General features: G+C 61.6%; 1 protein-coding gene across 6 annotated transcripts in view; it reads left to right on the plus strand.

Annotated features, from left to right (window-relative positions):
- Window positions 1–20112, plus strand: part of HDAC4 (histone deacetylase 4) — a 287196-nt gene that overhangs the window by 235357 nt on the left and 31727 nt on the right. For 4 of the 6 annotated variants that reach the window (XM_033859438.2, XM_033859439.2, XM_073807025.1 and 1 more), the window contains 6 exons: window positions 572–758; window positions 3799–3932; window positions 6562–6682; window positions 13952–13998; window positions 17834–17941; window positions 20037–20092. In XM_033859438.2, coding sequence (XP_033715329.1) covers window positions 572–758; window positions 3799–3932; window positions 6562–6682; window positions 13952–13998; window positions 17834–17941; window positions 20037–20092 — 653 coding nt within the window. Of the gene's footprint in view, window positions 1–571; window positions 759–3798; window positions 3933–6561; window positions 6683–13951; window positions 14826–17833; window positions 17942–20036; window positions 20093–20112 lie in introns of those variants that run through there. The other 2 variants (XM_033859440.2, XR_012332891.1) reach the window with 2 other exon arrangements.

The following is a 20112-nucleotide window of genomic DNA, read 5'->3' on the forward strand; positions in this document are numbered from 1 at the left end:
ACGCCCAGACGGCTGGGCCCTGGCCGTCTCTGCCTCAGCCGTCCTTCCCGTCCTGGCATGAGGACGTGTGAGACCAGGAGAGGGAAGAGGTCGGGGATGGAGAAGAAGTCGCATTTCCGCCATGATGTGCTTTTCATCCAAGTTTCTGGCGTGCAGACCAAGTGGTCCTGGTCGAAACCAGACTGGCCGGGAGTGCTGTCGAGCCCCGTCGGCGTGGCTTCCTGCGCCAGTGCCTTTCTTCACACCTCCGAGCCCCGCCCCGAGCACCCTCTGCCCGGCCGCCCTGCCTCCCTGGGTGCCACCTCCTCAGGGACCCCCCGCGGCCCCCCGGCTGGGCCGGGCCTCCCTGTCAGCCCTGACCGGACTCGCCGGGCGTCTCCGCTGATGGTCTGTCTTCCCACGGGGATGTCCGGTCTGGTCGGGGCCAGCGCAGGCTGTCCACCCGGTGCCACCCGAGGGCCAAGGGCCGGGTGGATGAGCGACTTGGGAGGAGGGGACACACGTAGCCCTCCAGCCAGGGGCAGGAGCTGCCTGGAAGCAACAAAAATGGCTCTTGTCTCCTCTCCCCCAGCAAGCCCTCCTCCTGGAGCAGCAACGGGTCCACCAGCTGAGGAGCTACCAGGCGTCAATGGAGGCGGCCGGCATCCCCGTGTCCTTCGGCGGCCACCGGCCTCTGTCCCGAGCGCAGTCCTCCCCCGCGTCCGCCACCTTCCCCATGTCTGTGCAGGAGCCCCCGACCAAGCCGCGGTTCACCACAGGTAACGTGGGGCAGGGGGTCGGGGCTGTGGCCCGGGCAGACGTGAGGGGGCGGGAGGCGCCACTGCGGGGCCTGCGCGGGCCGGGCGGCTTCCTGTCCGCGGTCAGCAGGGCAGCGACCTTGCCCTTTCTCATCCTTCCCGACCTCGAACTGAGTGCTCGGCCAGGACCTCGCCTGTGAGGCCCAGGTGACCCCGTGCGGTGTTTGCGCATCGCGTGAGAGCAGGGCTCGGCCAGCCCTGGACGCTTGCTCTCTGCACCGAGCTGTCCTCCACCTGTGCTGCCTCGCTGCCCCGCCCGGCCGGGGAGAAGTCTGCGGGCAGGACCCTCTGCCTCTGCCTGAAGGGCGCTCCCCGCAAGTCAGGGCTGAGAACGGTAGCCAAGTGAGGCATCCACCAGGGTCTGAGGCACTGGCCTCTGTCGGGCCGAGGCTGCTCCCGGGGCAGCCTCCACCCTGCCCCACCCCGCCTGGGACGGGAGGGTGGCCGGGATAGTGCCTCACACTGTTCTCATCTAACTCATTGGATGTTTCTTCTTGGTGGCACGTTAAGGTAAAGTTATCTAAATACACAACAGTTTCATCCTCCTCCAAACAGTTCTCATAAAACACCCAGTTTTTCTGCACACTGGGATGTGCAGACGTGGCCGTGTTCTCTCTGTCAGGTCTCAGGATACTGCTCACATTCAGGGAAAAGTTTCATAGTCAGTATCTCCAGAAGTTAAGTTCTTGCTTTTCAGAAGGAAAACCAGAAAACTGCCAAGTATCACCAATAGGATCAGCAGGTGACTCTTTAAAGTGTGAGGCCCTGGCCATTGGCTGAGGTAGGTCCATTGTTAGAAGGGCGCAGCTCCCGTGACAGACCCCAGGACCACAGTGGAAACGCTCCCGTGTCAGATGTGCCCCCGGGCGGTCAGCGGTCCCACCAGGGAGCCTGCGGGCCGGCATGACGTCACCAGCAGTGGCCCGGCCGCTGGACCCTGCTCTGTTGATGGACCTCCTTAGTTTGTCTTCGTTATCAGTTTTTTTTTTAATGTATAAAACAGCGCATATTCACTGTAAGAAAGCACACATGGGAGTTCCCTAGCGGTCCAGTGGCTAAGACACCGTGCTCCCAAGGCAGGGGCCCAGGGTTCTATCCTCGGTCAGGGAACTAAGATCCCACGTGCTGCAACTAAGGACCGGCGCTGCCAAATAAATAAATAAATACTTAAAAAAAAAAAAAAAAGGACATGTGATGGAAACCTGAGAAGCTAATGGGTGCCCCAACCCTGCCCCCCGGAGGAACCATTGTCAGCGTTCAGGTCACATCTCCTGGGTTGTTTCTGCACGTAGCCAGGCAGACAGGTAGACACAGACGTTGTGCATTTTACGAAGCCAGGACTCTGGGGCCCCTGCACTGCTGTCGGCCATTCTTGGCGTCTTCCGAGCCCACGCGCGTCTGCCCAGCATGCTGGCCGCTCCCCGCTCACTCTGCAGGCCGGCTCTGCTGCCGTTTCCCGTCTGTGAAAGGGGATGACAGTGGCATCACCTTGAAGTTCCTGGCCTCGTGGCCAGTAAACGTCAGGAGGCGATTTTATCACCACGACGATGCTGTGGAGGGGCGGGTGGCCGTGTCGTGGCACTGATGGGCCTCTAAGCTGTGCACATACATACGTCCGTGCCGTCCACGCAGACGTGTGTGTGCATCTGTTACGCGCTACCAGGCACACCCTCGTTAGCGCACTGACTGTAAACCTGCCCCTGTCCTACTGCTTTTTTTACCAGAAGTCCAACCCCACTCTCCCCTGTCCCACCGCTCAGTTTTGCTGGTGGTCCCAGAATCCCTCCAATGCAAGGGGACTGACTCCCATTAGCCCAACTTCTAAGAGACTGAGCGGGGAGGCTCGGGCACTGCCGTGTCCAGCTGGACCTGTAGGAACAGGCTCACCTCGAAGCTCGTTCCCCCGGAGGCTGGTGCTAATGCCTCCACTTGGCAGCATCAGACGTGGAGAAGGAGCGGCCATGGGCCTCTGACTCCGCGGCCCCTGCTCTTTGCCTGGCGCTCCCTCCCTTCTCCACCTGAACGAGCAGGTGTTAGTGACAGGTGCCGGTGGCTGCCAGGGCGTCCACTCACCCAGCCACCTTCCCACTGTCCCAACCCTGGGAGACGAGGTGTGTGACTGTGCTGTGTCGGGGACAACAGGGCCGCCTCCTGGCAGATGTCACCAGGGGCTGACCCCCCCCCCCGCCCCAGGAGGGGCATGGCACGGAGGGGGGGAGGCTCCTGGTGGAAGCTGAAGGTGGCCACACCCACCCGCCCCCCCCCCCCTTTCTCCAGACATGCAGGTTCCACCACCTTCCACGCAGCTGCCAGGTGACATCAGTCACTTTGATCAGCTGGAAGGGCCACCGCTTCCCTGCGGCGGAGCCCAGGCTGGTGAGGCTGCGGCACTCCCTCCTGAGGGTGACCCCGCCGCTGGGCCGGCTCTGTGCTGGGCACCCTCAGGCTTGAACAGCTTCCAGCGCTGTCCCAAGTGGAGAGTGCAGAGCTGGGGAGTGAGTGCGAGTTCCTGGACTCCATTTACGTCCGTTTCTAGGGTGATTTTAAATGCGCTTGCGTCCGTGTGTGTGTGCGAGCGCGTATGTGAGCTCCACGCGCCTGTCCAGCTGCTCTGCAAGGTTCTGAGGGCAGAACTGAGCCTCTGGGCCCCAAGAACCTTGGACAGATCTCAGTCCACAAGGTTGAACCGCTCGATAGAGAAGTCCCCTGACAGAGAGACTCGAGTTTTGGACCCAAATCTCACTTGTTTCTGGGTCAGCGCAGTCCCCTGGACGTGAGTGCCACAGGGCTCACAGCCGAGAGACCTGGGGGCGGGCCACCTGCCTTCTCGGTTCTTCCTGCCCCGCCTGCCCCCCGCACTGCAGGCCGCTCAGCTCCCTCCACACCCTGGGTGGCGGGGACTCTGACCGTTGGCGAGTGCCGTGAGCGGGCGGTGGGCGGGGGCAGCTGCCCGGGACCCCGAGGGCTCGTCTGACAGTGGCCGCCTCCACCTCTGCCGCAGGCCTCGTGTACGACACGCTGATGCTGAAACACCAGTGCACCTGTGGGAACACCAACAGCCACCCCGAGCACGCCGGGCGCATCCAGAGCATCTGGTCCCGGCTGCAGGAGACCGGCCTTCGAGGCAGATGCGAGGTGAGGCCCGCCCTGTGGGCAGCAAGGAGGCGGCCCACGCGGGCCGAGTGAGCCAGGGCTTGAGCGGGGGAGGCCTGGGGGAGGACACGGGCCCTGCAGGCGGGCGCACGGGCCTGGCTTCCGGAGGAATGCCGAGCTCTCCTGTCCTGCACCTCCTCTCGCACGCTCCTGTTCTCTGGGAAGCCAGCCCCTAGCCAGGCTCCCCGTCAGCACCCGGGTCACACGGCCAGGCCGTCCCAGGGCCTCTGCCGCAAGGGCGGGGTCCGGGGGATCCGTCATCCTGTTGGCTTTCCCTTGGAAGTTCTCTTACTTGATTTTTTCCGAGAGTCTCTCCCAGGGTGTGGGGAGCCTCCGGACCCCGAGGCAGGGAGGGTGCGCGGGCCGGTCTGGTCTGCTTGGCGTTGGTTCCCAAGCGCAGCACTGCCCCTGCCTCTGCCCCTCTGAGCGCGGGCCCTCACGTCTGTCCCAGCCACCTGGCAAGGGGACCACGCTGCCTGCCGACAAGGCGGGCTGAGCTGCCTCTGTTCCGGCCCGTCGGGGCCTGGGACTCACGCTGCCCACCCACGGTTGCGGTGGCCCCAGGCCCATGAGGACAGGAAGGCTCTGCTGAAGGACCGTTGAGGCTCCTCCAGCCCTCTGATGGGGGAGAGACATTTCCTGGCATGCGGCCATCAAGAGGGTCTTGAGCTCTGGGGTGAGAGGAAACAGAGGACCGTTTGTGCAGGTGCACGGGGAGGGGGTGGGGGGAGCTCCAGGCCGTGGGCGCCACAGCATCGTCATCCGTGGAGCGGGGCAGGTGGCCTCCCCTCCCAGGAGCCCTCTAGGACAGTGGCAGCCAGCCCCCCACGTGCCCACCAAGTGGGGGCCTGCTGTCTGCCCACACACTGGGAACCCCGTGAAGCCGGGGATGGGGTGCAGGGTGGCCCTGGAAAGCTAGAGCCCCGTGGATGAGCAGAACGTCCGCGTCCGTCCTTCACAGCCCAGTGCAGCCCGTCTGGAGGGCGGGCGTGGCCCGAACCCCACTCTGCCCCCCATCCAGACCCCTTCCCCAGAAGCCAGTATTTAGGAGTTGAGGTCAGTTGTCCCGCGTGACCCCATCTCTCTGCCAGTTTATGGCGATACATGGTGTTTGGAGGGGAAAGCATGGGGCCTGGGTCCAGAATCCTGTCCTGGAGTCCCTCTGGAGAGGAGGGGGACCCCGAGGTTGTGGGCTGGAGCCCTGGGCACCTGCTCCCGGATCCTGTGAGGCTGCACCACTGGGGGGCAGCATCGCCCTGGCGGACGCACCCTCCTCCTCCGCTGCAGGACCACCACCACCCCCCGCCCCCCACCCTCCCACCCCACCCCCCGCTTCCCAGGCGCCGCTTCCTTCGCCCCCAGGAGGGTCCCCTCGGGCCTGGGGCCTCCAGGGTAGTTTCAAGGCAGGAGACGGAGGCGAGGGGAGCAGACCGAGCTGCTCGTCCAGCCCCCTGGCACTGAGGGCCAGCGCCGATGGCCGCAGGGGCCCCCGGGTACCGAGGAGACCCGGGGTGAAGGGCCAGGCATGCCCTCGACATGCGGGGACGCTCACCATGCGGGGCACCTGCAGGTCCAGAGGGTGACACATGTTCCCTTGGCCGAGGGAACACGGGTTGTTGGAGGGGCCCCTGACAGAGGAGAAGCAGAGGGACCAGGCGACCCCCCCGGTGCCCAGGCCTCCCGGCCAGCGCCCCTCACTCCACGGGGTGGGCAACCTCCTCTGCGGCCTCGTGGCCCCTCCACGAGGAGGAGGCCAGGCCGGCAGAGCCTCGGTCACAGCCGGCCTCCGGTTCCCCTGCCCTGTGCTCCTGCATCGGCAGGCGTCGCTGGGAGGCCTGTTGTACCGTTAGGAGCGGTTCTGGGGCCTCCCTGGAGGTTCCCGGGGGGAGCACAGCTCCTGGCCTGCCCCTGCACGGGGGTGCGTCCGGCCCGGCGAGCCCACGGGCTCCCCCTGGGCCCCCAGGGTCCTGTTGGCTCTTCCTGTGTCGCTCTGGCCCTCGGAAAGTATAAAGAAGTGTCAGCTGGAATCCCGCTTCACAAACCAGCCTCCTTCTCAAAGGTTAAGTAAATGTGGCTCAGCTCAAGATAATTTCTGGAGAACATCTGAAAGTAGCCGAGGCATCCAAATCTGAGGAATTTCCAAACCGAAGAAAAATGCAGACGGACACGCAGATCGGGGTGTCAGACGACTGCGGGCCGTCTCAGGCTCGCAGGAAGGCTCGGAGGTGCCCAAGGAGCTGGGGTCTGGCCCCCGCGTCCTGAGAGCAGGTCCACCCCCAGGCAGCTCGTCTCTCTTTTAAGACCAGACCCCGGCGGTTGGAAAGCAAAGCAGTAATTTGATGCCAAGTCAGTGTGTGACTGTGAAGGTTAACGCGTTGAAGGCTGGAATTATCTTTTTTTAAAACGTTTTCCTAAGTTTTAATTAAAGTGCAAACCCTGTAAAACACTCCTTAAATATTTCTCAAATGTCGCATCAGGTGATGTTTGCTTTGGATTCCACAGTAACCGAGTAATTTTGCGCTCGTGCCGTACAGAGTTTCATCTCCTCCTGGGTGCCAGTCTTCTGCTGAGGCTCACCCCTGCAGTGTCCTGTCTTGTTCTGTCCCCGCAGTGCATCCGCGGACGCAAGGCCACCCTGGAGGAGCTGCAGACGGTGCACTCAGAGGCGCACGCCCTGCTCTACGGCACAAACCCCCTCAACAGGCAGAAACTGGACAGTAAGAAACTTCTAGGTATTTCAAGACCTTCTTTACCTTTACTGCCGAGGCTGTTTCCAGCCCTGGCCTCGCCCGAGGCCCCGCCGTCCCACCTGCATGCCCCCCGCTGCACAGGCGAGTGTCGCCCACCAGGCTCTGTGCGGGCAGCTGGGGCAGGGATGACCCTTCTCCGTGGTGCCCGGGCCAGGCTCTCAGGTGAGGGGCCGGAGGAGAGATTTCCACGCTCAGCATTCACGTGGGCAGTTGGTTTCTTGCTTTGTGTCCGGTGTCTTGGGGAGAAAATGGGCTGAGAACCAGTGGTTTTGCAGAATGTCAAATAGTAGAGCTGGGTTGCTGGAGGCCACCCGGCCACCCCGCACCGGGCCTGGAGTCGGTCTGGGGGACGCTCTTCGAGGCTCGAGGGGGCACCGTGGCAACCCGAGCCCCCCGCCCCACACCGGGCCCCTCCTCCCCGGGGGCCAGGGGCTTCGGCTTTGGCAGGCAGCCCCCCCCAGATGAGGGGGCGGGACCTGGGCCTGACGGAAGGAACCTCCTAACAGGCATCTTCTGCTTTGGGAGGTGGTGAGAGTCTCCCCATAAGGCAGGGGGGGTCTGACAGAAGGGCAGGGTCCCCCAGGCTCCCGGGCGCAGGCGCCCGCCCCCCTCCGGGCAGGACCCCTGCTGAGTAATTCCCTCCCCCGCTTCCCAGCCGCCAACCGTGGGTTTCCTTCCCCATCCCTGCCTTTGCCGCCTGGGGAGAGAAGCCCCCTGGGGCTCCTCCCTGAGCCGAGCCAAAGCAGGCAGCAGGGGCCTAGGAATCACAGCCGCTGGGGCCCAGATGTGGCGGGGGAAGGGGTGGGCTGTGCGCTGTTTCCTCTGGTCTCCGTGCCAGGTGCTGCGAAGGTCACATCTCTGTGCCCGGCCCTGCGCTGGACCGGCTTGACCCTCCTGGGGGTCCTGCAGCGCGGCTGTGCTCCCTCCCTGGGCACTCATGCGCCCCTTCGCTCATTCGTGCGCCCGGGGAGCACGTCTTCTCCTCTGCTGTGCGCCCGGTAGGCGCTGAGCCCCCCTAGAGCGGGGAGCTGGGGTGGCGGAGGCCGCGAGGAGACACTTGGGCTCTGGCCTGGGGGGGGTGGGGGTCGTGTGTAGCAACAGGGCTTTTAAAAGACAGAAACCCTCGCACCTGGGAGGCAGGGAAGGAGCAGGAGACCCGGGGCTGGACGGCCGGTGCCAGGCAGTGGGCTGCAGAGCGGCACGGGGACGGACACCCCCAGCTCCGCCTGCTGACTCGGACAGCCCAGGGACAGTGACCGCAGGGACCCTGGCCCCGGGGTGCAGGACAGGCGGGGCTCAGACAGGGGACCGGGCCACAGGGGCCTGAGAGGCCTCCGTCCCGACGTCCTGCCAACCCCACAGCCCTGGACAGAAAGGCACAGGGTCCCTGGGCTGGGACAGACACAGGCACAGAGCACGGTGAGGCCACCACCCCCCGCCCCTGCTGGGCTCCCAGCACACTGACCTTTACCCCCGGGCAGAGATGGGGACCTCCTTCAGGGACTGACTAGCCCAAAGGAAGCTGTCATCAGGGGCCCCGCAGCAGATGGCCCCCTACGGTCCTTGACGTGGTGCTGATGGTTCAGAAGGCCGCCGTGTCCCCGCCGTGTCCCCGCACCTTCCACCGGCTTTACGTCCTCACTCTGGGCCACGAACAGAAGACCAAGGACTATCGGCACCTTGGAAGGTGCTCAGCGGCAGCTCGGAGGCCAGACTCCTGGGTGGGTGCGGGGACCGTAGGGGGCGCTGCAGAGGGAGCCAGGAACAGCATTAAAATCCTTAAAGAGGGCGATTCCACATCCACAGAACGTGAGCAAGGGTCATAGAGAAGGGAAGAAACAGAACAGAGAGGAAAGTGAAACATGGTCACAGAATCGAGTCCTGGGGCTGGAAGGAACGGTGAGTCAAGGTCCCGGAAAGTGGAGCAGGAAGGTGACCAGAGCTGGAAACCAGGAGACGGGAGAAAAGAAGAAAATCCAAGGAGCGTTCCTCGCACTCAGGGCCCAGGGAGCAGGGGCTTCCGGAGGACACGGAAAGGAAAGGAAAGCATCTGGGGTGATCACGAGAAGGTCCCAGGACCGGAGGACCAGCCGCCGGCCGCGAGAACCCTGCCAGGGAGCACCGCTGGGAAATCTCAGAGCACAGGGACAAGATGCAAGGGTGCTGCGATGTTCCAGGGAGGGGACCAGGTCTGCCAGGAACCAGGATGACGTCAGGCCCCTCGGTAGCAGTGCAGCGCCTGGCCCGTTCTGGGGGAAGGTTCTTTCCAGCCTGAAGTTTTCACCCAGCCAGACTTGGTCAAGTATGAGGGTGAATCAGGGCGCGTCCAGGCTTGCTCCCTGCCCCGAGGCTGGACATGCGAGCTCAGGGTGCCAGCGTGGTGGGTGAGGGCCTCTTGCCGGTTCACAGCCGGTGCCTTTTGCTGGGTCCTCATGGTGGGAGGGGTGAGGGAGCTCTCCCGGGTCTCTTTTATAAGGGCACTAACCCCATTCATGAGGGCTCCATCTTTACGGCTTAATCACCTGCCGAAGGCCCCACCTCCTAATATCACATTGAGGGTGAGGGTTCCAACATGTGAATTTGGGGGGGCAAAAACACTGAAGCCATGTCAGTCACAGAGGCCCCCCCCCCGAGGATGGTGAAGGCAGGTCAGGAGGCCGCCCGTTCCCCGTGTGGAAGCCCCCAGGACGGCCGGGACCAGTGTGGCTGAGAAGCCTCCTGTCGGGCTGTCTCCACCAAAGTGTCCAGCGAGCCACACCGCCACGGTGGCCAGACCAGGGCCCGCGATAGCCTGCCCAGGGCCTCCTCTCGTCTTGGCCACGCAGCCCCTGTTCCTCACTCAGGCTCTGCTGCCTGGGTCAGCTGGGGGCTCACTTCGCCCACCCCCAGGAGTGGGGGTGGTCATAGTGGGCCGAGGAAGACCTCCAGAGCCGCTCCCCCGACATCCACGTCCCAGGCCTGGTCCCTGGCCCGGCCAGGTGCCCTGGCTGTTGTGAGCCCTGCTCTGCAGACACACATGGACTCCAGGGAAGTAGACACTCCGGCTCCTGTCCCGGGAACTGCTGCCCCCCAAGGGCCCTGTGTCCTCACTCAGCGAGGTTCGTCCCTGCTACTCAGTTTGGTTTTCCAAAGCTCGGCCACGTGGGTTAGGATAACACACAGGAAACCAGGAGGTGTATGGGGGCGACTGGCCCGAGGAGGGGGTCCCCATTCCCCGTGGAAGGGGGCACGCTGCTCTCTTCTCTCCCTCGGCCGAGGGGCGTCTACGATGCAGACTGGACACAGATACGGAATAGACTCTTCAGAGTGTACAACGTCCTCCACTTGGCGCCCCCAAAACGCATCTGTGTCCTCTGAGCTGAGAGGGCTTGTTGGGGGTGCCCAGGCCCCGCACCCAGAGTCATGGACTCGGGAGGGCAGGGAGGTCTAAGCCGGCTGCCCCCAGAAAGGGGCCCAGGGCTCCGGAGGACAGGTGACACCCGGGAGAGCCCAGAGGCTGGGCCCAAGGCACAGGGAGGGGGGTGGATCGGAGCAAGAATGTCCAGAAATGAGACGGAGCGCCGGCCGGGCCCAGAGGACGGGGTCTGGCCTGGGCCCAGGCAGGGCTTTGTGGAAAGGAGGCATCAAGGATGAGGACGGTGTGGATGGGGGAGAAGGTCAGCGGGCTCGGAGGGAGGGGCCAAGTGGGCCAAGTGCAGGGTCTTCAGGCCGGCACGTCCGGCAGGGCCCCGGGATCCCCCAGGAAACGCAGAGCCCGGCTCCTGGACCGTTCTCCCGCACGGGAGGGGCTGCCCGTGGGCCCCGGGACCGGTAGCCCCCGCCTCAGCAGTCTCCAGGAGCGTCCGGGGGCCTCAGCCCGGGGAGCAGCCGGCCTCCCCCTGAACGCACCGTGTGGCCCAGAGTCCACGCACGCTCCATGTCCCTCCCCTGGTCAGCCCGCCAGGAGTCCTGCAAGCCCGTCTCCTGGGCGTGCGCTGCTCCAGGGGGCAGGGGATCGGGTGACGACGGGAGGATGGTCTCCCTGCAGGCACGGAGGCTCGGGTCCCCCGCCAGGAGGACGGGTGAGGCTTCCAGTCTGGTGCCAAACTAGGCTTAAGACGGGTGATCGGAAATGAGAGACGCCGGAGCCGGGAGTCCTTGGGGAAGAGTAACCGGTGGGTGAGCCAGGAGACGGCGCTTTCCTCCCGCCAAGCCGTGTCCGTGACCACATGGGGGGTCCCCCTCAGTTCATCCAGCATCTCCGTTCCTGGAAGCCCCTCTGCCGCTCGTGGCTTCTTTGTTGAAGTGTTCGTCCACCATCTCAGACGCCGCTCCGCCCATAGGCAGCCGCGGGAGTGTATTTAGTGTTTCTTTTATGAGCCAAGTGTGTTGTCACAAACACGCGTATTGTGAGCGTGTGTTCCATTTACCATAATGGTATTATAACCCGTTCTGTTTCCTTTTTCTCTCCTACTGAGTTTTGTGTTGTGAAGTCTACTCACGTTGCCGTGGGGATGCCCAAGCAGATACCTTCCTACCACTTGAGCCCTATTTACATTTCTGATGACTGTTGTAGCGTCATTACGTCAGTCTGGCTTTCCAGACGTGGTGAGAGTTGATGATGTTAACGGTACCCTGATTCGGTGTTTAAACACTACTGGGTGATCTCCCTTCCTCTTTTTAATTGAATCCACAAATTTCCAAGCCTTGTGCAAAGAGGCCTGTGTAGTGAGTGTGGGGCAGTGACACAGCTTGGCCGGGCTGCAGGGGGCTACCTGTTCACCACCTTAGGTGTTCCTGGAAGTCAGGGTTCATCTTCTGACGGCAGCGACCTGGGGAGGGAACCTGGCCTGGTGGCTGAGGAGTGTGGACCCAGGGCTGCAGAGCACCTCATGAGTGCCTCTCCGAGCTCAGGTGAAGGGTTACTAGGCGACCCTCTGCTCACAGCATAGCAGCAGGAGCGGTGGAAGAAAGCCAGCATCTTCCCCGCGCCCGTCGGCATCCCAGCCTGCCTGTCAGCTAACCTGCCAGGACTGGGAGAGCAAGGGTGCCCCTCAAGCGTCAGACCCCCGTCTCTCGGCTTGAACATTTTGTGACCTGGCCTAGGCAGTGGTGGCCCCGCAACACAGGACGCCAGTGGGGGAGGGACTCGCTGACCAACTGGGGCCTCGGCCGAGGCGGCTGGGGCCGGGGGGAGACCAGCTGTGCGGAGAGGCCACCGCTGGGCCGCTCCAGAGCTCTGGGCCAGGACAGCTTCCCTGTTTCCCTGCTGCCCATCCGAGCACAGGCTTGTGTCCGAATTCAGGGTATCCTCCCTTTTTTATTATTGTGGTCTTTCCTGGCCGGATAACGAGCAAAATCAAAATACTCAAGCGATGTATGGTTTTAATGCATCAGTCTGTAATTTCAAACACAGGAATCCAGTCTCAGCAGAGCCCCTCTCACTCCTATTTACACACACACTGATGGATGTACATGGATTCACACGGGCGCTTGGATTCTTTGGGGGGAAGCTCTTACACCCCTAGCATCATGTTCCTGTGTGCTGGAATAGTTAGTGTTACGAGAACCATCTTGAAGCCATTCCCAGCCCGTGGTCACCTAGAGCCACTGCCGCGTGTCAAGGGCAGGGCCGATGGGGGCACGGGGGGCTGGTGCCGCCCTCCCTGATTCAGGCCATCGGGTGAATCTGTTGCAGGACAGCGTGGTGCCGGCTCCCCTCTCCCCCGCCCCCCGCCATGCACTGCAGCCCACCCTGTCCCTCCGGCCCCAGGACCGCCCACGGGGGGCTTAGGGCAGGCCTGGGAAGCCCCTCCCAGGGCTGCTCTCCGTGGACATCACTTCCCTGCCCGCCGGCCCCTCCACCCACCTGCGCACCCGCCGATTCCCCTGCAGTCGTGGCACAAGGAGAAGGCAGGCATGCCCCCAGCCTCACGGGGATGGGGCCAGAGGCTGCGTGGCTCCGCGAGGATCAGTTTAACTGATGTCAGAAGGCACGGCAGGGGAACCACAGTCAGAAGACGGGGATGCAGGCGGCTGGGGGGGCGTGACCTGGAGGAGAGCCGTGGGCGCAGGCAGGGCAGGCCCGGGGCAGGACCCACCGTCCGGGCATCTCGGAGGGGGTGGGGCATGACGGGGAGGGTCCACAGTGTGTGGTCCAGGCCAGGAGCCGGGATGAGGCGGGCACAGACCTCACCAGGGCTGCTCCCCTGGTGAGCCATCCGGACCCTGTGACCCAAGGCCTGCTTCTTTCCTGGGGCCCCGGGAGGAGCTCACGGCCACCCAAGCAGAGCTGGTGCTCGGGTTGGGGAGAGGGCAGTGTTGGGAGTGAGCCCTCCCAGCACCGGGCCCGGCTCTGCCAGGTCCAGAAAGCAGACTCCCAAGCTGGGCTGTGGAACCTGCCAGGAAAGGCCTGGGGGTCGCAGTGGGAGTGAGGTGGAAGCGGGGCAGGGGCGCCCGGCTGCACAGAGAGTCTCTCCCGGATGGGGGCAGCTCCTGAAGTGGGGTTGGCCAGCTGGAGCCTGGGCTTCACACTCCGCCAGCCCGGGGAGGGGGCGCTGGGCAGCTGTGCCGCCCTCTGGTCCTGCATGACAGGCAGGTTTTAGGCGAGTCATCGACCAGCACCCGGATCACACTGAGGAAGAAGACAGGTCCCGTTCTTGTCACCGAGGCAGGCCTGAGCCTCGTGGGACGGGGCCTGCAGCGTGGGCCCCGGGCAGGCCTTCCTAGACGGCCAGGTTCAAGGCTGTGTGGTTTCGTAGCTGTGCACCGTCCCAGTGACCTTGGAACACTTGTACATGGGGAGGGGGCTGCTGTCATATCCCCAAAGACCCCTCGTGTCTAAAGAGCTCACCCCGGGGGGTTAACCCCAGGCCTCTTTCTCTTGCTCACAGCTGGGGAGGGCGGCCAGAGCTCAGAACTGAGAGCCAGTGTCAGGGGCAGGGAGCTCAGGGTGGTTCCCTGCCAGGTGCACAGCTCGGGCTGGAAGCAGAAGCTTCCGTGTGGTCTCCCCACCCCGTGAGGAGTGGGCTGTTGCCGTGGAGAATGCAAGGGCGCCGCAGGGGCTGGGCCCGCTCAGCCCAGGACCCACCCCCGGCCACACGGTGGTACAGTGGTACCTTTGAGGACCGTTTGCCCCTGCGTGCGTGGGACGCACTGTGCATCTTCCACAAGCGTCAGAGCGCCGTTGCGGCACCGCCCGGCCGTGCCCCCTGCAGGCTGGGGCGCTGGGTGACCCTGCCCACCTGACCTCGGCTCTCCTTCTCCCTGCAGGCTCGCTAACATCGGTGTTTGTCAGGCTGCCCTGCGGTGGTGTCGGGGTAAGTATTTCTTTAATGTGTAAATAATGTCCTGTTTGTTCTCAGGGTCCTGGTGGTCACAGAAATCGCGGCCTTGCTCTCCGCAGAGCAGGTAATTGTTACCAGGTGTTTTCCATAAACAGGGCCTGCTGGGCGGGGCTGCCCCACCGCTCACACGTGTGGCTTCAAAGGCCCTGTGAGCCTGTGAGCGTTTTGATGGCGGGTCTGGGGCACCTTCCTCCGGGGAAGGTCGTCTGGCACCACGGCTGGCTTTAGGAAACGGGATCTGGTGTGTGGGTCTGTCTCGTCTGACCCACCGAGCAACAGTCCACTCGTCCCAGCTCAGGTCATGAATCCGTCACCTCACGGGGTGTGTGTTGATCCCGTATCCGAGCTCCAACCCGAAGCCCCAAGGGCAGCTCTGACCATGGGCATGAGGTTTCTGGGCCGCGTGAGGGGGGTAGAGCTGCTTCTCCGGGAGATGGAGCTCTTGAGCAGACCTGGGCAGGTAGACACGCAGGAGAACCAGCATCTTGATTTAACCTGGACTTTCCCTGCCCGGGATGGGGGCGCAGGACCCCTCTGGGCACCCACCCCTACCTCAGCACAGCGGAGGCCAGGTCTCCGCAGCCAGAGCTGCTCCTTCCATCAGGAGGGGCTGTCCCCCCGCCTCCTGCTGCCCTCTGGATGAGGGAGGGTGAGGGCAAGGACCAGCCCCGTCCTGGCCAGTCTGCTAGCCGTGGAGCTCCCCAGCCCGGGAAGCGCTGCAGCCGGTCTCGGTCACAGAGAGGCCGGAGGACCTAGTGGACGACAAAGGCATCTCGGCTGGAAGCGCGCTTCAGCCGAACGTGAGCGTAACGACAGAGCGCGGGGTGAAGCTCGGGGTCTGGATTCCGTTATGGAAATGAAACAAAATTGTTTTCTTCCTGAGTCTTTACAAAAATCGCTGCTTTGAAAATTACCCCGTCAGAACGAGCATAAACGGCGTTTGTTCATACCACCACCAGGGCCTCCTAGAGTTATTGCATTTTGTACTGCAAAGAGGCTGCAATCTCTTAATGCGGGGCGAATTTTTGGCCAGACTTGAAAAGGCTTGGCTTTGCACTGCCCTGCAGCAGCACGCCCTGCGAGGCAGGATTTATAATTGGCAAATGAAAGCGCAATGGGGACTGGGCCTGGGGCCTTGAGCCAGGTGGCCCCTCCCCGGTGTGAAGTCCACATCCAGCCCCCAGCAGGCTACCAGCGCCCACCTCCACATCCAGACACAAAAATGCTCTGGAACACAGAGACGTGGAAAATCTCGCCAAGTTGAACCCGGTCGAGAGAGGAGTCCATCAGAATAATTAGTGGGAAGTGTGAACCATAGGGCGCCTCAAGGGATCGTTCCCTTTCAGTTGTTTTCTATAACTGCCCCAATAGGAGGGCAGAGAATCGCAGTGCCCGCCCTCCCGCCTGGCTCAGCGTGGACTCGCCATGTCGCTGGTGCAGCTGCAGCCCTCTTGGGCCTCTGGATCTCCTTCCAGAGCTGGGGGCCAGCCCCCCGGGGTGTTGTCAGGGAAGCAGAGGAGACCCCAGGGGCCCAGGTGTGGCTGGGAGGGTGCAGGTCGGCTGGTGAAGCAGGGAAGGAGAGGGTGCGTTGCTTCCCCCGAAGCTGTTTGAATTAACATCTAGGTTCTGTAATGGAGCTTTTAAATGGTTTTACCTTTTTTTCCCAAGCCAAATAAGAGAAACTTCTGTTTTGCTCACCTCCTGATTATTGCATTTCCCTCCCAGCCCTGCCCTGGTAGGCCCTGGGGACCCCGAGTGCCATGGCTTCTAAGGTCCGCGGCCCACTCAGAGTGGCCACCCCGAGTGTCCACTTGAAATCTCTGTAAGGGGTCTCCCCACCCCCGTCTTCACCTTGTCTCCGTCTTTGCTGGAGGGATTGTGGAGTGTAGCCCGTGGCTCTTTCCCTTGTTTCCTGCTTCTGTATTTGTGGGTGCCCCAAGCAGGGCCGCCTTGTACTTCTGGAACTCGGGGCTCCAATCCGACCATCCCACATTGGTCCCTGGGGAGCTGGTGGCCAGAAGCTGGGGGGCTGAGACCCCGAAGCAGTGGAAAGTGCTGTCAGGTTCTCTGGAGACACTGCAGTGGGGCTGGGGGCCTGTCCCTCACCCTGGACACGATGTTCCAGGACCTGTGGACCCTGGGGTCATGCGGGAGGAGAACAGAGCACAGAGATCCTTCAGGGCACACGGGGGGTCAGTCCCTTTCCCCACCTGGCTCCGGTTATTAGCCTGAAACCCAAATCATTGCATTTGGAGGAGAAGTAATCTGCGTAGTTTTGCCCAAACCCGCTTTGGTGCTCAGGGGTGCGGCCTCTCGCGAGGCCCAGGCGACCGGTCGGACCCTCCTGCCAGCTCTTGCTTTGGTTTTATTGAATTGGTTCTTCGGCTGAAGCAACTGGTCCAGAATCTTCTAGTTGAGTGGCTACTTCAATGAATAACAGCACAGTATTATTTAGAACAGAAGCCGTCTTTGAACGTTGACTATTAATGCTGCGGAGAGTGCGCTAAGTGCAGAGCGTTCTGCTGACATTTGGAAGCTATTTAAAGAACATAGAGGTTTGGTCATTGAAGAGAAGAGCCCGCACGGAATAACACTCCTCAGGAAATAGCTCGAGCTGCTCGTAAATGTATTTTAAATCATCTCGCTTTGAAGATGAAGCCCCAAGACTTCATTGAAAGAAATCCATCCGCACCACGTAATGATCAGGGCCTTTGTCAGGTGGGCAGGGGCCTGGGCGCTGACCCTGGCTGGGCCGGAGAGGGGGTGCCGGGCCCTCACCTGCGGCTCAGCCTCTGTGTCCGGGGCCCCGAGCGTTCAGCGCTTGGAAGAGGTTGCCGTGGGAAGGAGTGTCTCACCCAGGCCCGGCCGACTCTGCTGCAGGTGGAAGGGCTTATTCCTCACAGCTTCCCAGACCCTCTCTAGGCTCGGGCACCCACAGGAAGGGCACGCGAGTCCCAGGTGTGTGCAGCCGAGGCACCAGCTGCCCTGCCCTGGGGATGGCAGCGCCCTTGACCTGGAGCCAGGGGCCCCTGCTCCCTGCCCCCCAGGCTCCCGCAGGAGACTCAGCCTCCGCAGAACCGACTCGTCACGTCTGTGTCTTCCTTCCTGCCCACGTTAGCTAGAGTTTAAAAAACATATCTGATGTGTGAGTAAATAAACCAACACGCAAACACGTTACCTGACAGGTTTGTGCCCCACACGGGTTTTTCTCTTGTAAGGGGAACAGCTACCTGGGCAGGTGTGCCATCCCCTGGGCTGAGCCGCCTGGCGTGTGTCCAAGAGCCTGGATTCTCCTCCCCTCACCCGTCCACGTGCCGTCCCTGTTAACGACTCCTGTCAAACACGCGGGGCTTCTCCTTCAGTTCAGCAAGAAATAAAGTCATAATTTGGAGGGACCTCTAATTCTAACACTTGCCACATTTGCTTTTGCTAATTGTTAGTGTAACTCAGCTGCAGTTGCAGTTAAAAAAAGAAGGGAACTAGGTAACCTTGACATCGTGACTCCTAGCATGGAGTATTTTGGAGCAATTGAGAAAAGGAGTGACACCTCAGAAAGGGGTAAAAACGCAGGCGTGCTATTTTCAGTGCACGCACTGTTCTTTCTCTGTTTAGTATTTTTTGGCATGTCTTCAAAAAAAAAAGCCCGAATGTGAGCTGGGTACGTTCTGTAATTAGTCAAGGAGAGATGGCAGGCTCTGGTTTTAGAGGCAGAGCACAGGGGCCCCCGGCTGCACGGCCACCCGGCCGCGATGGGGGGGTGACTCTGACCAAGGACGCCGGCCTTATTGCGGGCCTGATGTCTTCACAGGTAGACAGTGACACCATATGGAACGAGGTCCACTCGTCAGGGGCAGCCCGCCTGGCCGTGGGCTGCGTGGTGGAGCTGGTCTTCAAGGTGGCCACAGGGGAACTGAAGGTCAGTGCGGACCAGCGGGAGGGGTCCTGGGAGGACACAGCCCGGGGGTGGGGGGGTAGGAGGAGGTGGGGAGGGACAGCCCGCCCGCTTCGCTCCCCCTCTGGACAGGCACCTGGTGGCTGTGATGGGGAGTATGGGCGGACCCAGCTCTGTCATCACTGTTGAACCCAAGGGGACTTTTCCCACGCTTGTGAAAACACGTGTAATGATACAGCATTTCTCAAAGAATTCGATCTCGGGAACATGCTACGTTCTTACAGTGGCTGAAAAATCCCGAAGAGCTTTTGTCTTTATGAGTTGTGTCATCAGCCTTGACCACTCACTAGAGTTTAAAACGGAGGCTTTTAAAATATTTATTAATTTAAATATAATGATAAGAGCTTAGTCGCTCAGCTGGACTCTCACACCTGCTTCTGCTTCCGTGTCTGGTGACGTGTTGTTTTAGTTGAAGCACACGAAGAATATCTGGCCTCGCGCAGGTGCAGAACTCGGGAATGGGGAGTATTTTAAGAGCTTTTCCAGATAATTGTGGGCATTCTTCTTTGACGCTTTGCCAAAATTCAACAAGTGGCAGCTTCTTGAAGATGAGCTACAGTGTGGACCCTAGAACAGCGTCAGCGAGCTTGTCCTCCTGTGCGAGAAATTCCGTCAGCCTCGCACGTGGAGCCGCTCATTTATCCTGACGTTTGCACAGTGCGTGGTTGTTTGGAAATAGGGACTCACTGGATCACGTAGGTCTTCCAAATCTGGACACATTTTATTATACGGCGTCCAAAGCATCACCAATCTTTGAAACCATGAATGTCACCACCCATCTCATCAGGAAGGTCTTCTCAGTGCTGGGAAGAGCTGAGCCGAATACAAGTTGTCCAGAGTTCTCGGTTTCACGGGAAAGCTCAAATCCCACCCCTGACACAGCCACTGTCTGTCGTTTTCGTTGAGGTGACAGCCCCGCGGGTTATTTACACGCCTCCCCACCTCTTTGCACGGGTGTTAAAAAGACGTCGAGGTTTAATGAAATTGATAAGTTTTACTGCTTCTTCGGGGCACTGACACAGAGCTTCCTTTTCCCTGCAAACGTGTGTGCCCGGGCCTCCTCCTGCTACCGTACCCGAAGGCCACCCGCCATCGCTGCCCGCCGCCGGTCAGCTCTCAGCTCCGCGGGAAGGGCACAGAGCCTTGGGGTTGCTATGCAAAGGCCCCCGGGGCACGGGACCCCTGGGGCCCACATCCCCATGCAGAACCGCAGCGCTGGGTCCTGTGCAGGAGAGGGGAGATAGTTGGCAGCGCCAAGCGTGCTGAGGCGGGGCTCCCACTAAGTGTGCCCCCCCCGTCCCCCCCTGAGCTGGTCTCTGCAGCCGGCTGGGTACACTTCCCACGCCCGGTCAGCATGGTCCGCGACCCATGGGTCTCTGTTACAGACCTCGATCGCACGGCTTCCTGCGCTTGTGAGACCCGGGGTGCCGGTCTAAACCATTTTTATTATGGTGGCTGCAGGATGGTTTGCGGATGGTTCTTTTAAAGCATAAGTGACTCGGGTCCTAAGCAGGGGTGGGGACTGAAGCTCCTCTCCAGCCTCTGAGATTTTCTTTCTAAGCGTTAGTGATTGTTTTCTGCCTCGCTCAGTCCCCTGGGAACTGAGCTGCACTGACAGCAGAGAGATTCACGTTAAGGCCAAACTAGGGCACAGCATCTGTGCAGCGGCCGAGCCTTCTCCGTTTCATCTGCGTCCAGGGCTCCCGTCAAGCTGCTTCCTGGGGAGGCTGGTTACGATCAGAGGGGGGCCGCGGTGCCCCTTCCACTCCTACCCTGCTTCCCCAGCTGAGCAGCTCCCAGCCTTGCCAGCAGGCTGTCAAAGATAGAAAATCGGGGACGGACTCACCTTTTATCTTAGTAATTTGTGATAACCAGCAGGGCTCGTTCAGAGAAGGGACCTAGATGTCTTTGAAGTGCTCACAGCCAGCCCTGTATCCTGCCCTACGTCTGTGCGCCCGCAAGGCAGCTGGAAACCGTGTCCTCACGCACACTCTGCCTTTTCTCACTGACCTGAAACCAATCTTTTGTCCCCATGTCTCCTTTTTGGTGTCGCGCGTAGAATGGCTTTGCCGTGGTCCGCCCCCCAGGACACCATGCGGAGGAGAGCACGCCCATGTAAGTACACACACGGTCAC

Source organism: Tursiops truncatus, chromosome 7, assembly GCF_011762595.2.
Source record: "Tursiops truncatus isolate mTurTru1 chromosome 7, mTurTru1.mat.Y, whole genome shotgun sequence".
In the NCBI taxonomy this organism is placed as follows: Eukaryota; Metazoa; Chordata; class Mammalia; order Artiodactyla; family Delphinidae; genus Tursiops; species Tursiops truncatus.